The sequence below is a fragment of the Ciconia boyciana genome, chromosome 5, assembly GCF_034638445.1.
Source record: "Ciconia boyciana chromosome 5, ASM3463844v1, whole genome shotgun sequence".
NCBI classification, from domain to species: Eukaryota; Metazoa; Chordata; class Aves; order Ciconiiformes; family Ciconiidae; genus Ciconia; species Ciconia boyciana.
The window spans coordinates 40,839,018-40,855,121 of NC_132938.1; the positions used below are offsets into that span (position 1 = coordinate 40,839,018).

The 16,104-nt window shown below is 37.1% G+C and overlaps 1 protein-coding gene across 2 annotated transcripts in view; it reads left to right on the forward strand.

Moving 5' to 3' along the window:
• Positions 1–16,104, forward strand: part of GPM6A (glycoprotein M6A) — a 207,923-nt gene that overhangs the window by 155,942 nt on the left and 35,877 nt on the right. For both annotated transcript variants that reach the window (XM_072861550.1, XM_072861551.1), the window contains exon 2: positions 8,840–9,032. In XM_072861550.1, coding sequence (XP_072717651.1) covers positions 8,992–9,032 — 41 coding nt within the window. In that variant the 5' untranslated portion in view covers positions 8,840–8,991. The remainder of the gene's footprint in view (positions 1–8,839; positions 9,033–16,104) is intronic.

Sequence of the window (16,104 nt, forward strand, 5' to 3'; positions counted from 1 at the left end):
TAAGAATAGAAAAGTTATCCGTAAATGATTTTGTAAAGCAGGTCTTTGCAGGTCATAATTGTTTTCCCATTGAAAAAAAATGCTTTACTGTGCAATTTTCTATTTTAACAAATATTGGTGCTGCTATAAGGAGGTTTTGCAAACTCAAAAGAAAAAAAAAAAACCCTTGCATTCCATGAGACATTTGAATTCACATTGGACTACTGACCTGTCTTATAATTCTAAAATTTCTAACTAAAATTTCTCAGAAAATTGACTTAAGTTAATTTAGAAAAAAGGCTTTTTACAACAATGTATCTGTAAGTCTGTACTTTCCTAATACAAGTGCAGAACAATCTTATATTGATATTGTGTAGAGTAAATAAGCAGTTGATTATTTCAATTTTATTTCTGTGAGCCTACTAAGAAAAAAAATGCTAGATAGAACTGAGCCAAACTAAGCTAGGTTGCTTACCTTTTGACCACTCTGTTCCTTTTGCTTTAATGACTGCAGACAAGTTTCCAAATATTTTCCGGAATTCAAATTATGCTGAAGGACCAAATATTTCACCTTCACTGTTTCAATTTCAACTATTTCAGCATTTAGCCACATAAGAAAACATCAGCTCTTAAAGATGGCAATAAAATTGTGCATCTTTTGTCACTAGAGAATTCCTCACATACACATTCAGTTTGTGCAGTCTCTTAAGGCTCCATTTTCAGACTACTTTATTGTACTTATGTAATTTTTCTTTTCATTTTTGTTTTGAAACACCTTTTAAGGGTTTTATAATTTTTTTTGTGTTGCTTAAAGTTCTGTGTATAACCGGAAGACAAAATGTAGTAGTAAATGTGATGGAAAACTGGATTTTTATGCTGCAATGCTATCGTTATTATTGTTGTCCTGGGGGGGAGGGGCCTATCTATGTGGATTTTCCATGTCCATGGTGAGATAATCCCAGTATCGTTCAAATAACTTAAGTCATATACTTTCTATGACTGAAGTTTTCTATAAGTTAGAGAATCAGAGCACAGTCAGTTGGGATGGGTGTTGCAAAGGTAAATCTTTTGTTCCTTTTTTCTAATTGGATGAGTTGTGTGAAGTTATATTTCTACAGAGGGAGAATTTTGGAGGCCTGAGACCTTACAGAGCGGCTTCTGGTTGCAGGTTGCTGAGATGTTGATCATTCATATAATTCCCCTGGGTAACAAAGTTATCCTAACTTTATTAGTGCACAAAGGTGGTTTCTGGGAATTTTTTTGTGCAAGATAATATAAAGGCAGCTATCTGATGAAGCGGTGGATTTGTGGGAGCTGCCTTCAAGATCCAGCATAACCAGACTGTATCCCCACTGCTTAAAGTTGTCACACGTGCCAGTGGGATTTTTACTAGCAAACATGCATTACAGTAATTGTGAAAACGCACAATCTTAAGTATTTCAGTTTAGTTTGAGAAATTCTGCATCTAAATAAGCAAAAGTCTTTTTACAATTCCTCTTAGCCTTGGTCCCATGTTGAGTGCAGCAACTGATGTAGTTATTAACTGCAGAATGACTGTAAAGGCCTAAAGAAAAACATTTTGAGTTTTGGCATTAGCCAATTTCTGATTACCTAACATCCAGTCACACTAAGAAGATAACAAGTCAAAGCAGATCCAGTAATGATACAGAATTTAATGTGTAGGAGGATACCTGCATAATTGTTTTGTATTTTCTTGCAATTAGTTGTCCTTTTTCCTGAAAACCCTTTTGAGATTTTCTGTGGGCATTATTCTTGCTCTTCTACATGTCATGTTGCTTATAAGAGTTTAATCAAAATAGTGTTATTTATTTATTTTTCCACTGTAGTCCTACCACCCAGGATCTCAGAATTAATTTTGTGGTAAAAGTAATTTTTGTTGCTTGATAGGTAACTCTGTAATAATAAACATTCTCATAGAAAGCTAATTTAAAGGAGAAGTAATCTCCTGAACAAGACTAAGTACTTTAGTTGTTACAACAAGTACTTTAGTTGTTAGTGTTTGATGTAGGAAGGTGATAAAGTTTTCTTCTAAATTCCAGTAGATCTTGTATAATGGTAGAGGGTGGGAGCAGGGTGGGGATGTGTCCCATGAATGACCCCGGGACACAGTTAGAGGGCAATTGTGGGATGTGTATGCAGCACTTCTTGAACAGGCTTTCCAGATCACAGTACAAGGATGATCTTTGCTGATTAATTCCCAAATGTTGCTTCCCCTTATTTGCAGCTTTGTTAAACTACATCTCAAATGTCTTGTCTGTCTTCTGTACTTGGGACAATATCAAGGGAGTTGGATTGCTTCTGCCTGTTGCTCTGCTGTGGTGCCTTGGAGAACAGTTTCAGATCAGGAAGTCATGACACCTGTTGAATAATTTGGGGGTTTTTTTGGTACTAGATTTGAGTAAAATGTGTTGCTTTTTGTTCCGTACTATGTGTTTTGATGGATTTATTTATCAATTAAAATATTGCATAACAGCAACTTGACTTCATGAGGTTAAGGCTAGCTTAATAAAATTCAGAACTAAATCTGCATGTTTCACGATGGTCTGTGAAACTGTATTTGAGTTGATTGGCCATGAAAGCTGTGTGACAAGTGGTACAAATTTAGATATGCAAAAGTGCATGCCTAGCCAGGCATGGAAGGCAAAGAAGATTTTCTTATTTTGTTTTCCATTTCCAGTTTGTGTGGTTCTCTTGCATTTTACTTGGGCTCTTCTGTCCTGTCTCCTAATATTAGATAGAAAAATCTTTAAGAAAAACAAGTTAAGAAAAAATGTAATTAAAATGTTATATGATCTTCAGAGGTGCTTGTTTGCATGGGAGATATAGTTATCTGTGATTAATCATCCTATATGTTCTAGCTGAAAATGAGTTGTAAAGGAGGAAAAAAGCAAAACCAGAAAATCCTTCTGTATTCTCTATGGGGTTTTTGTTGGGTTTTTATTTATTTATTTATTTTCTCCATGTTAATTTTTCCATAGAAATCTGGGATGGATGGGTTTTCTTAACAGTTTATGTAAAACACAGTAGCATAATTGCATTCTGAGACTTGTTCTGATGTCATTGGTTTAAACTTCACTCTCACAAACTTATGTGGCAAGAGGTGTAGGTCCTGACTCTTTCTTTTTCTTTTTTTTTTTTTTTAAATGCACTGGCCAGAAATTGGTGTTGTGTTTTTTTTGTCAGTTATAGGTCCTGATCTGCACTGAGGAGAAAGAGTTCACGTATCACTAACACACAAAGAAGTGATTGTGGCGGTGCAATTTGTGTGCATAATTAGCATGTAAATCACAACGACAATTTCTGCTTCTGCTCAAGATCTAAATCTTTTGCCTTAATGCAGAGAAGACATAGTATAAACAGACAAGGTCAACTTATGTTTGGCTGGTGCACTTGGAGATATGTTAGAAAACTTGCACCCAAAAAGCAGCATAAACTAGAAGAGGTGTGTACAGATTTGTCTGTATAAGGAACACTTTACAAACATTTTAAAGCAGAAGTTTATATAGCTATATCAAGAGTATTTCTGATATAGACAGTAATAATTGTACTAAGAGGAGCAGAGGTAGTTGTCTACGAGATCTTTGCTGACTGGAAAGTGGATGTATGTAATGTAACGTTAATGTGCACTATTTTGGTAGCTGAATATAGCCAGTATTTGGAGTTTTATTTTACCCATGTAAAATAAAATTCCTTGTCTTGTTATCTTCTATGTGTTTTATTATTACATATTATCTGTGGAATGATTTATAATAAAATAAAAAAAAGAACAGTACAGTTCTTCATGTTGAAAGATCCGAAGAAGAATAGTGTTTTGGATTACTTCCTATGGTTTATGTAAAAATACATGGTCCCAGCAGATCTAGATTTTTACCTGAGGGAAAATATTGATAAACATAAGCACAATAAGAACAGTAAATGCTGAATTATATTGCACAAGATTATTGTGCAGGCTTATTGTGCAGAGTGAACTGTTTGAGAAGTACTGAAACCTGTATTTGCAGATGAAAACAAACATCAAAGGAGCATGCAATCTTTTTTATCTTTCCTAGTAATTATTTCTGTGGATGTATGTTTTAGCTACCTTGTGAAGACGGTGTTCAGAGTGTGAATGACTGCCTGTCTCACAGACATGTACACACATTGCACAGCTGAGTCACATTCTGTACCGGTGGTTCAACATCATTGTGCAAGTTAAAATAGCATTTCTATTGTTCTGTTATTAAACAGCTATTTTCACATTCTGAACAGCTGAAAGAAAAGAATTGGAGCAAATGTTACCTATAGCACGTTACCTTCTGTGGTGTATGAATGATGTGTGATACCCATTTTAAAATCTTAGTCCTGATTCACTGATTTTCTTTAGTTTTGAGTTGATTTGACAACACTGAAAACTCTAGTTACTCATGAAGTAAGTAGTGAGAAAGGTAGTAGGCCTATGGAAGAGCTGAATAAACACGCAAGGCCTTGAGAATACCTGATTATTTGAAAATTTCATTTGGTTGGAGGAATTTTTTTCCAATAATTTTTCTATCTGTGACAAAGCTTAAATTGGTAAAATATACTACTATTAAAAGCTTCCCTCAAAGGCTTATAAGCATGAACAGTTCTAATGTGAGAGAGGAACAGAAGCACTTTTTCTTCACAAACTATAAATTTGTTTCAGTTATTTTTCAAATTTTGAAAAAATTGGGAAAAAAAGGGATTTGTTTCTGATGAAATTTTTAATTGCATAGCAATTTATTATATCTGTTATATTATTGTATTATACCGTTTTTACTGTTATGTTATTTTACTGTATTACACTCTGTGGTGGGTTGACCCTGGCTGGATGCCAGGTGCCCACCAAGCCGCTCTATCACTGCCCTCCTCAGCTGGACAGGGGAGAGAAAATATAACAAAAGGCTCGTGGGGTGAGATAAGGGCAGGGAGAGATCACTCACCCATTACCATCATGGGCAAAACAGACTCGACTTGTGGAAATTAGTTTAATTTATTACCAATCAAATCAGAGTAGGATAATGAGAAATAAAACCAAATCTTAAACACCTTCCCCCCACCCGTCCCTTCTTCCCGGGCTCAACTTCACTCCCGATTTTCTCTACCTCCTCCCCCTCAGCGGTGCAGGGGGACGGGGAATGGGGGTTGCGGTCAGTTCATCACACCTTGTCTCTGCCACTCCTTCCTCCACAGGGGGAGGACTCCTCACACTCTTCCCCTGCTCCAGCGTGGGGTCCCTCCCATGGGAGACAGTCCTCCACGAACTGCTCCAATGTGAGTCTTTCCCACGGGCTGCAGTTCTTCACAAACTGCTCCAGTGTGGGTCCCTTCCACGGGGTGCAGTCCTTCAGGAACAGACTGCTCCAGTGTGGGTCCACCACAGGGTCACAAGTCCTGCCAGCAAACCTGCCTCAGCATGGGCTCCTCTCTCCACAGGTCCACAGGTCCTGACAAGAGCCTGCTCCAGCGTGGGCTTCCCATGGGGTCACAGCATCCACCTGCTCCAGTGTGGGGTCCTCCATGGGCTGCAGGTGGATATCTACTCTGCCGTGGACCTCCATGGGCTGCAGGGGCACAGCCTGACTCACCATGGTCTTCACCAGGGGCTGCAGGGGAATCTCTGCTCCGGCACCTGCAGCACCTCCTCACCCTCCTTCTTCACTGACCCTGGTGTCTGCAGGGTTGTTTCTTTCACATATTCTCACTCTTGTCTTCTGCTACAGTTGTGCAGGCTTTTTCCCCCCTTCTTAAATGTGCTATCCCAGAGGCACTACCACTGTCGCTGATGGGCTCAACCTTGGCCAGTGGTGGGTCTGTCTTGGAGCCGGCTGGCATTGGCTCTATTGGACATAGGGGAAGCTTCTAGCAGCTTCTCACAGAAGCCCCCCCTGTAGCCCTCCTGCTACCAAAACCTTGCCATGCAAACCCAATGCACACTGTTTCACTATAATAAAGCTAAATATTACTGACCCTGGATTTTGACGTAGTTTGTGACATCTGAGTGTGTGCTCAACTCTCACTGGACCTAGTGGGTGAGGTGGAGCAGCTTCAGGAGGTAGTGCGTAGCCAGCTGTTTCCAGATAACAATACTCGCAGTATTAAATACAGCAGTTGTATGAGTGTGACCTTAATGAAATTTATTCTAGTTCAGACTATTAGCTATTTTTGTTCCTATGTTGTCATTTATTTAACTTCCTCTCTTCCACTTTGCCTGTCTCAGAAGGTGAAAAAAGAAATCTTTACAAAATTTCTCTTCCACCTCCCTGCCCCAAGCTCTTGCAATAATAAGAAACACTCTCCCAACAGTCCATGTGTCCTTGTAAATATTTAGATCTGCCTTATTTTTTCATCTTTGACTTTACAGGCCCTCATACATCACTCCCATTATCACTCTACTGTCATCTCTCCCCCTCTTTTTACTTTTTCGTATAATGCTGCCAGGTTTACAGTATTACTAGTTTCCTGAGGCTTTTTCTGCTGTTATTCTGTGCTGAAAATGGCAGTGGGCATTTTGTGGTAACATTTTGTGATATTATGCAACTATGTATTTCCCTGCAGTCCTTATTCAATATATATATTTTCAATACATATTTCTTATTTTTATGCCTTTTAGACAGTAGATTATCCAGTGAAGGATCTTTTTCTAGTATTTGTGTAGGCTTTTAAAAACCAAGGAATTAACTACAGTTATGGTTAAGGGTAATCATAGAAAACAGGACTGAAGGAGTTTCAAGAGATTTCCTGTGTTTATCTGCATGCAGAATTAGTTACTCCAAAAGCATTTATATGTTTTCCTAGTCTGTTCCTAAGACCTCCCACTGATGGAAAGCCCATAGACTTCCTGGATATAAACCCCCATAGTCTAACAACCACTGAAGAAAGACACAAAGTGATCACTGGACATTCAAAGCCCTGTGCTGCTAAATAGGAAAGCTACCTACTGTCAGCACATGAATTGCAAGAAGGATGACATGAATTGCAAGAAGGATATATCCTTCAACCAGGGTCGTATGGGCTCAGAGAGGAAAAAAAAATGCCGTGACCAAAGTGTTGGAAGGGTGGAAGGTGTTACACCTATGCAGGTGTGTGATGGCTGCTGGAGGTGGGTGACTTGTACAACAGGTTACTTAGTAAGACTTTGGCAGGAGTTTAAATATATGAATTTGTACATTTTACATTTGGTATTTTACAGTTGGCTGTGATATAGTAATTGTCCTTAAGCAAAAGTAGTCTCAAGCTATATCCTTCTATTTTTATACAACCAGAATACATAGTTGTGAATTACTCCAATTTTTGAAGTCTGTTTGTCTTGTATATGTTTCACATATTCTTTTATATTTTTCTTACAGGAATTATCCAGCAGTTTAAATACTGCGTTTCGTAGTACCTATATTTAAAAAATATCAATAGAGGTTTCTGTTTAACTAAAATGTGTGTATATTTGAAAATGGCTTAAACTGTTCCCTTCAGAGAATCTTGTGTATAAATAGCCGCTAAACATATATATATGACAGATTGATATTTTTTCATTAAAAGCAGAAAATGAATGTTTGCACAGACAGAGGAAATTACTACTTTGGTTATCCAGGCTAAAGGAAATAAGGACTTACTAACTTACAGAACAAAATACAAAATTACGTGTAGAGGCTACGTGTACTTTGAGCAAAGTAGACATATTTTCTTTAAAGAATGGCTTTTTTGTGCCTTTTGTTTGTTTGTTTAATATATCTCTGGTATTCCTATGATTTAGCATAGCCTAAAGCTTTTAAAGCATGTTAAAATATATTGACCTACACCTGTTGAACATCTTATAAGTAATTTTAATTGGTTATTGTCTGTATAAGCATTTAAATTTTATAGGCCTCACCTTGTTTTCTATCCAAATCCTTTGTGGCATAAACTGGTAATGCTTAGGAGAAAATAAAACTTTTGGCTACTGAGTCAATGCATAGTTGCCTTCCCTCAGCCAGTGGTTCCTGCCTTTTCTGTCCTTCCAGAAGGCAATAGGCAGGGCTCTCCAGGTTGTAAAAGTCATTGTGGGAGTGGGGTGATTTGGGAGAGTCCAAGATGCTGCATTCATGAAACTACTTGACAAACGAGGCAAGGTAGTGCCAGAAACTTGAGCACCCTTGCTGGGGAAAGGGTTTGTTGTGGAACTAGGCATCAGTTTAGATACTCTGATGGCTGGACAAAAGTTTGGCCTTGTATAACTCAAGAGCAATTGCCCTCACTTAAAAAACGTTGCACAGGGTAAAATATATTGAGAGAAAATTCAGCTTCTGTAATTGTTTCTAATTCTGTGCCTTTTTAGTGGATGTCTTCATTTATTCTTGTGATGTATTTGAGTGATGCACAAAGAATTGGTGTTGTGGGCTGGAGCAATTCTGTTGTCAGCACTGTACAGATAAAAAATTGAATAAACCTATGATGATGGAAGGAATTGAACTGCATATCCTCTTTCTGTGGTTTTCCTGTTATTGAGGATCCTCCAGTAATCTGATAGGTGAGCAACAGGAATTGTGAATATAGGTATAACCTAGGATTGACATTGTAACCTGCTCTGAATAAAAACATGAAACTGTACAAGGAATTAACTGTTTAATATTTCATGTTAATCAGCTGGCATGTCTACATTTAATAGGTCAAGTAGCAACTGAGAAAATTCAGAAGTTTAATTAACCTGTGTCCTTTCACAGATTTTCTGACATTATGGGTTGTTATATTTGACCTAATCTGTCTCTGGCCTGCAGTCTTCAGTTTTCAAAAGTGTTTCTCAAGAGTAAAAGCTTTCTTTTTGCTTTCTTGGTATAATATATTAACACACAACTTACTTTTCTTGTAGGGTGCTTCGAGTGTTGCATCAAATGCCTGGGAGGTATTCCCTATGCATCTTTGATTGCTACCATCCTGCTGTATGCTGGAGTCGCGCTGTTCTGTGGTTGTGGACATGAAGCACTTTCAGGAACCGTCAACATTCTGCAAACCTACTTTGAGATGACAAGAGCTGCAGGAGATGTTATTGATGTCTTTACCATGTAAGTTACTACTTTCTTTTAATTGTTTCCTTTTTAAACTGATGAAAAATTCCATAGGGCATATAAATTTGACTCAAGAAAATGTGTTGTAATGAAAATCATAGAAAGAATGATTTGGATAAGCTCAGCAGATGAAGTTTTGACAGAGCTGATATTTTTACTATTTACAATCAATTTGTAATACTATTTAATATCCCATATTTATAATTAAATTTATTACCAAACATTACTTCATATAATATTGATGAACCTGTTCCATACATGCTTGCTTCCATCCTTTATATTCTGTGAAAATTTCTTTGCTGAAACGTGTAAAAAAAACCTCCTAACCTGAAAAGCTGTGCAGAACCCTGAGACTTGAAATGTCAAAACTATATTGCCTCTGGTTTTCCTAGAATTGATCTATTTTTAAGGTTTCATGCTTTGCTACTCATGAAAATCTATTTCTAGGAGGCCTTTGTTTTGTTAAGCGTCTCCTTCCCTTTGGTAAATGAATTACATTCAACAAAGTAGTTTACTCTAACCTGAAAATAAATTATGTATTTTCTAATCTTATTGTCTCTTTAAAACATGATTTTCTTAGATGTTTGAAATCCAAATTCTTATCTGTCTGCTAATGGTTGTAACTAAAGCTGAAGAATCCTAGCCTCAAATTTGTAAGCCTTTTCTTTTATGAATGTTTTTTGGAGGAGTTAAGTGATTTGATCTTCCATCAAAACATTGACCTCTTATGATGGATAGTTCCATGATAATGGCAGCTCAGTGCTTTAGCAGTGGTCAAAAAGCAAACCAAGTACCAGGAACTACTAGGAAAATTATAGAGGAACAGAGAACATACTTATGCCATTGTATAAATCCATCTTTCATCCATATCATTAATACTGTGTACAATATTGGTGCCCCAAAGAAGGCAAAAAAGGATGATTAGAGTTATGGAACAGAGTCCATATGCTTAAAATTTAAGTATAGTAGGACTCTTCAATCTAGAAAGAGGGTGATTAAGAGCTGTTGGGCTAGAGGTCTGTAAATTCACAATGTTATGAATAAGGTACACAAGGTTAGATTGTCTTTCTCTTCCAGTACAAGAAGCTTGAGATATCAGGGGAAACTAGTAGGCACCACGTTCAGAAGGAACAAGTGATAGTTCTTCAATTGTTGTATAGCAGACCTGTGAAGCTAGTTGCATATTGTGGATGCCACAAGCTTATATGGGTTCAAGGGAAGACTGGATAATCTTGGAAAACAAATCCCTTGGTGGTTTCTATTGGCATACAGACTTATCCAGCTCAGGAAGTCTCAGAGGTTAGAATAGCATTGGGGGTTATCCTATTGACTTGCCTGCTTTTACTTTTGTATATTCATTGTCTGAGATAGGAAAAAGGACAAGGTATAGATTTGATCTGACCTGGTTCCACTATTTTCATGATAGCTAGAAACAGAATCTTAAATCTCTTAACTTGCATAGTGCTATATTATCCACATCTTTCCAAAGCTTCTCTGTGAATATTAGCTCTATTGTTTGTGAAATTAGTAGGCAGAAAGGAGAATGTACCAAGTAAGTATGTCACTGCTATGCCATATCCAAATTTCTTCTTAGGACCAAGGAATTTAGATGTTCTTGTATGATAATATATTAGGTTGATGGGAAGTATGTGACTTCTGCTTTGCCTTTTTTGGCTTGTCATTTAGAATAATGGGTCTGACTTGACTTGACGGCTAAGGTTCATTGTTATCCTGAATGAGAGATCAGTCATTTTATTAAGCTCTAACTTATTTTATTAGTCCCTAGGAAGCCATTAGTGCAGAACTGCCACAAATCGATGCTTTCTCTTCATAGCAAGTTTTCCAGCTTCCCTCTGTCAAATTCATAAGTGAAAATATCAGTCAGGAGCCATAGTTCAAATACATATAATTCACTGGAAATGATTAAGGAACTGTAAAGGTGATTTTCCCTTGGCATTTGTTTGGCTTAGTTAGTAGCTTTTTGATTTGTCTGGTTTTTTGTTTACTTAAAGATATACTAAACCCAATTCTTTCCTTGGCAGACCTACTGGAATTGAAATTTCAGTTTATTCAGTTGTGAAAGATGTCTCTAAAGTTATGTGTCTTAAAGATGTCTCTTAAAGGCAGGAGGAGCAAATATTTTGACTAAAAGCAGATGAGCCATTGTTTTTAACTGGATAAACTGTGTGATTCTCAAAGAAATTTGCACATGTTAATTTTCTGCCTGCTTAAGTAGATATTACTCTGCTTTTTAAAATAATTTCATAGGGAGAAGAAATGCTTGATATTTTGTCACAACTATTGATTAGCAGTTGGCTGTACAAAAGCCCTATGGTAATTATATTGCTTTGAAAGGCCAAAAAGCAGAAAGAAAAAATATGTAAGTAGAAAAAAACAGTGCATGCCTATGTTCTTAAAACTATACATACTGAAATGGAAATAAAACCTAGTTGTTTATTGTTCTGATTAGAAATAATAAGAATTAAAAAAAAATAAATCTAGCAGTGTGCCCTACTAAATTATACTTTTTTAAGGTTAAAGACATTTTGGCTCTTAATGCTTCTAGTGCTGTGAAGTGTTTGAGGCTGACCTGGAGTCCGTCCTTCTGTGATAAATATGCTAGGCAGATGCTGCAGTGGAGTGAAGTGTAGTAGATTCTGTTTAATCATGCTTTTGGTTTCTGTCTATGTTTTTATTAGCACAGTGGATTTCAAATGTCATTCAGAATAAAAATCGATCCTTATCTGAGAGCTACTTATGTGGGTGGTAAGAGATAAGGGCTTTTTTAACTGTGCCCACAACTGTGTTTTTTTCTGAACTCAAATAACACAGCTCACGAGCCACCCTGTATCTTTTATCTTTGTCAATACAGCTACTTAGTGCAATTTAAAAGAAGCAGCAGACCCCTGTAGAGAAAGTAGGGCATAAGGAGGGCGTAAACAAGATCTGAAACACTCTTTAAGTGCCTAAAATAAAAGCCAAAGTACCTAAATCCAACAAAGCCATTCAGAAATGTCCATGTCAATGTCCCTGAGGGCACCAACAGCCCTGACTGTCCCTGCCTGGCCTCCCCTGGGGCCTCCCCTCAACCTGCCCATGGTCCAGGACCCCATTTCAGCCCAGCCTGGGGCTCTCAGTCCCTGCCCATGGACTCACCCAGCCATGGGGCTGGGGCTGCCCTGCTCCCTGGGTGGTGTGCTGGGAAGGGCCCTGGCTGCCCTATGGGGAGCCCTCGTCCCACATGGTGCCCTGATGCTTAGGGAGAGATGAATTAATTAAGAACCTGCAATAGGCCTCAAAGTCCTCCAGGAGGGCTCTGCCCTTGGGGATTCAGACAAGAGCAGCAGCCCCATGGGACAGAAGAGGTGGTCTGAGTGCTGGCCCTGCAGAGTGGATGTGGTCCTGGATTCCAGCTCCCCAGACTCTTATGAGTTCAAATAGTATATACCAGCTGCAGTTCATATCTGCTTTGGAAATACTAGTAAGTAGTAAATATTTATAATTTTAAAAATGAAGAGCAAGTTTTTCAGCTGGTTTTAAAATTCATTAAATGCCAGGCAGTTAAATACATTTTCTCAAATTTATTATTTTCTTTCCACGTTAAAATATGGAATGATCATGGTCAATAATTCTGAGGTATTAGAGACATCCTGGAGAGATGCTAGGTGGAGTAGAGATAGTGCTTTTATAGCAAAAGTTTACAGTAAAGAATGCTCTTTTGCTTGCTTGTTTTGAGGGGGGAAAAACCAAAACCAAATTTGGCCTGTAATAGGGTTCTAAAAACAATAGTTTCTAAAAAGTAACAATGATTTTTTTAAAAAAGGATTTTGTCTCAAAGTACTGGATTACAGCCTGACTTGAATTTCTTCAGGGTGATGCAGGTTAAACAGATACTCTAAACTCTTGAAAACTAAAACAAGTCAAATGTATTCAAATTCAAGAGAATACTGTACAGACAGGTACTCCTTATGGAGAGAGCATATCTTCAAAAATCACAAAGCTGAAGGAGGTAGACTCTTCTCTCTTTGCAAAGTAATTTCTAAATCCATGAACCTTTAATAAATTGGATGGTTATAAAAAACATTTGGAATTACCAATGAGTGACCTTTTCATTGTGACTAACTGCTAATTATATTGCTTTCTGAATCACTTTTGTGAAAATTCATTCCCCATAGTCACAGACTTCTTCACTATCAACATTATCACTGCTCTAATGGTAGCTGTGTTGTTTTGGTTTTTTTTCCCCCCAAGTGAAGAAATGCCTGTTTGGGGATCTAATGTACAGAAGTCATAAGCTGTTGTTTGGGACGTGGATTTCTTCAGTGGATGTAGAGTAGTTATTTTAGCTGCTTGTGATTCAAAGGGATCCTAAGAAAATAAATATGGTGGTTTAAATTATCCTGAAAACTGCCTTTATGATATTTTAACTCTAAGAGGTGAATGGTTTGCATTTCCCACTTTGTCAGTTTAACAGCTCTGTAGGCTTCACTGAAACTGAGTAATCTGCTTGAGGTAGATGTGGTATTCAGTCATTCTTCTAATAATAAACTGCAGTGAACACTATATCTGCAAAGTACTGGGTCTAACTAGATTTGCTTACTTAATCACTGATTTTGACAAGATTCCGAAGTCAGCAGAAATAGATGTATGGTTATCAAACATGTATTGTATGAGCTGGATTTTTGTATTTTTCTGGTGTTTGGAACAAATTGCAGAAGATGTTTTTTAGGAAATCAGCAGCACAAGGTACGTTTGGTGTATCTCCCAACAGCATCTTTTCACAGTTCTTTCTCTTTAGTATGCAAGGCTGGTTAGTGCCATCTGTCACATGGTTGTGATATATAGGCCACGAAACAAGGCAATCACGCTCTTGGAGTGGAAAATGAAGAAATCTTCCTGATAGAAACATTTACAACATTTGCCTACTACAGTCAGAGCTAATTCAGGTCATTGTAAATTCACTTCCTTTTAAAGGTGTGAAACCAAATAGTAAACTAAATGAAGGTACTATCTGTAAATCTGTTGTCACTATCTTCTCTGTTGGAAGTGCCACAGACCCTCTACTGGAGCCACCTTCTTACAGCTAAAAACTTCCTTCCTTTCAAAATGTGAAAGTCTGTGTTTCAGATGCTGTTGTGTCTGTTTGATGCTTGCTGATAACCTTTCCGTTAGTCAGCGTATAGCCATTGTTTATTAAAAGGATATTATTTAGTAATATACATATGTATGTGCAGCTGTTTTCTTTTGAGGAAAAACAAAAGAGCATGCGTAGAAGCTTTTATATCTCCCCTCTTAGTGTTTGAAACCAGTGTTTTGAGAGGTAGATAAATGGATGTTATTCTGATCTTCTGCTGTTCTTTGGTTTTGTTGGCTTTGCAGCTATCACAAGTTAAATATTGGTGCCGCTGAAAACATTATTGTTATCATTAATACTATTACACTAATATTAATGGAATACTGTGAAAGGTATTACAATGAGACCTGTAGTAAATGTTAGCTGATATGAAATACGATATTTATAAATATTTGCATTAGACCATGTGATGGTTCTGTTTTAGTCATCTACTTAGTACACAATAGTACTAATTTGATTTTCCCTATACATGTTTGTTCTGTTACAAAAGCCTGGCATTCTTTAAATTTGAACTTAAATTATGTTTTAAACAGTATTTGTATTACTGGAAGCAAAACATGTAAGGCTCTGTACCAGGACCAGCAATTGCCAAGTTATGCAGGGCTGTGTCATAGCATGTCTGGAAACAGCAACCATCCTAAGGAGCCCTGGCAGATGACCCCAGTGGTTCTGTAAGGAGAAGATTCATCTGGGCACCAATTTGGCTATCTGAGCCTATGAACAGGAAGAAGAGACAGGAAAGAAGTAGAATGTACACGGTTTGCATATACCAAACTAGTAGGAAGACTGCCTGTGATTGAAGTCCAGGCTTGTACAGTCATTTGTTTGAGATGTATACTGCCTTTTTGGAGGTGTATACTGCCTTTGGTTAGTAATTTTTTTCATACTACTGGTTATGTAATAGTATCCAAATAGTTATTTAAACAATAGTTTACTTTTCCTTTATATATAAAATTAATATATTATCTAGGGAGTATGATCTAAAGTTTTTAGCTTCATATCTATAAAATTAGCATTAAAAGGTTCTTATAAAATGATAATTTTATATATAAAAATAATTTTAAAGCATGCTTTCTTAGAATTATGTTTGGTTTTAGAGAATAGACTTTATTTTTGCATTATGTCAATTTGATACCTCTAAAAGTATCTGAAAAAAGTTATGTATCTGAAAAAAGCTATAAATAAAAGGAAAAATATTTTATTACAATATATTTAGCAAATGCAATGCTTGGAAACTATCCTTAAAATCCTTGAATATTACTACATTGATACATGTGAAGTGTAGTTTCTTCTGTGACAGCAAATAATTTTCAGTTAATCTTATTTCACCTAAGTATTGTAGAAATCCTAGCTTGATATGTAATAGTGTGTCTACTGTGTATGCTGCATAGGCTGATAATCATCTTGCACTATGAAAAATGGACAACAGTGGGCTGAGAACTGCCTTATTCAAACCCTCTTTTGAAATCTACAGAGAATCTGCTCTCTTGGTATTTTTGAGATGTAAGCTCTGAAGATGTAGTCCAGAGTTAAGCAGAGGAGTCATATGGCTACATATACATTAGAAAGCAGTGTTAGCACAATAGAAAATGATTGGTAGACCTAAATACTTGGTGCTATTAACTTTCTGTTCATACAGCATTTATTTCAGGGACTTATTTTGGACTCGGTCTTGCCTGATACAATGGACTGAACATCCGGTAGCGGCTGGAGTGCAGCAGGAGCACTCCTGGAGCATACTTCCCATTTAGCTTAATTGGAAAGGAATCCGTGTTGTGCACTCTGAAAAACATGATGCAAACCATATCTCAATAAATAGGGACAGCTGCAGGACTTGTTTAAAAAAAAATATCCATTCCTGAGTGAAAATGCTAATGGGGTTGTACTCATAATCCCTACTGCTGTAAAGTTAAAGGTTTGCTCGCTGAGCTCAGT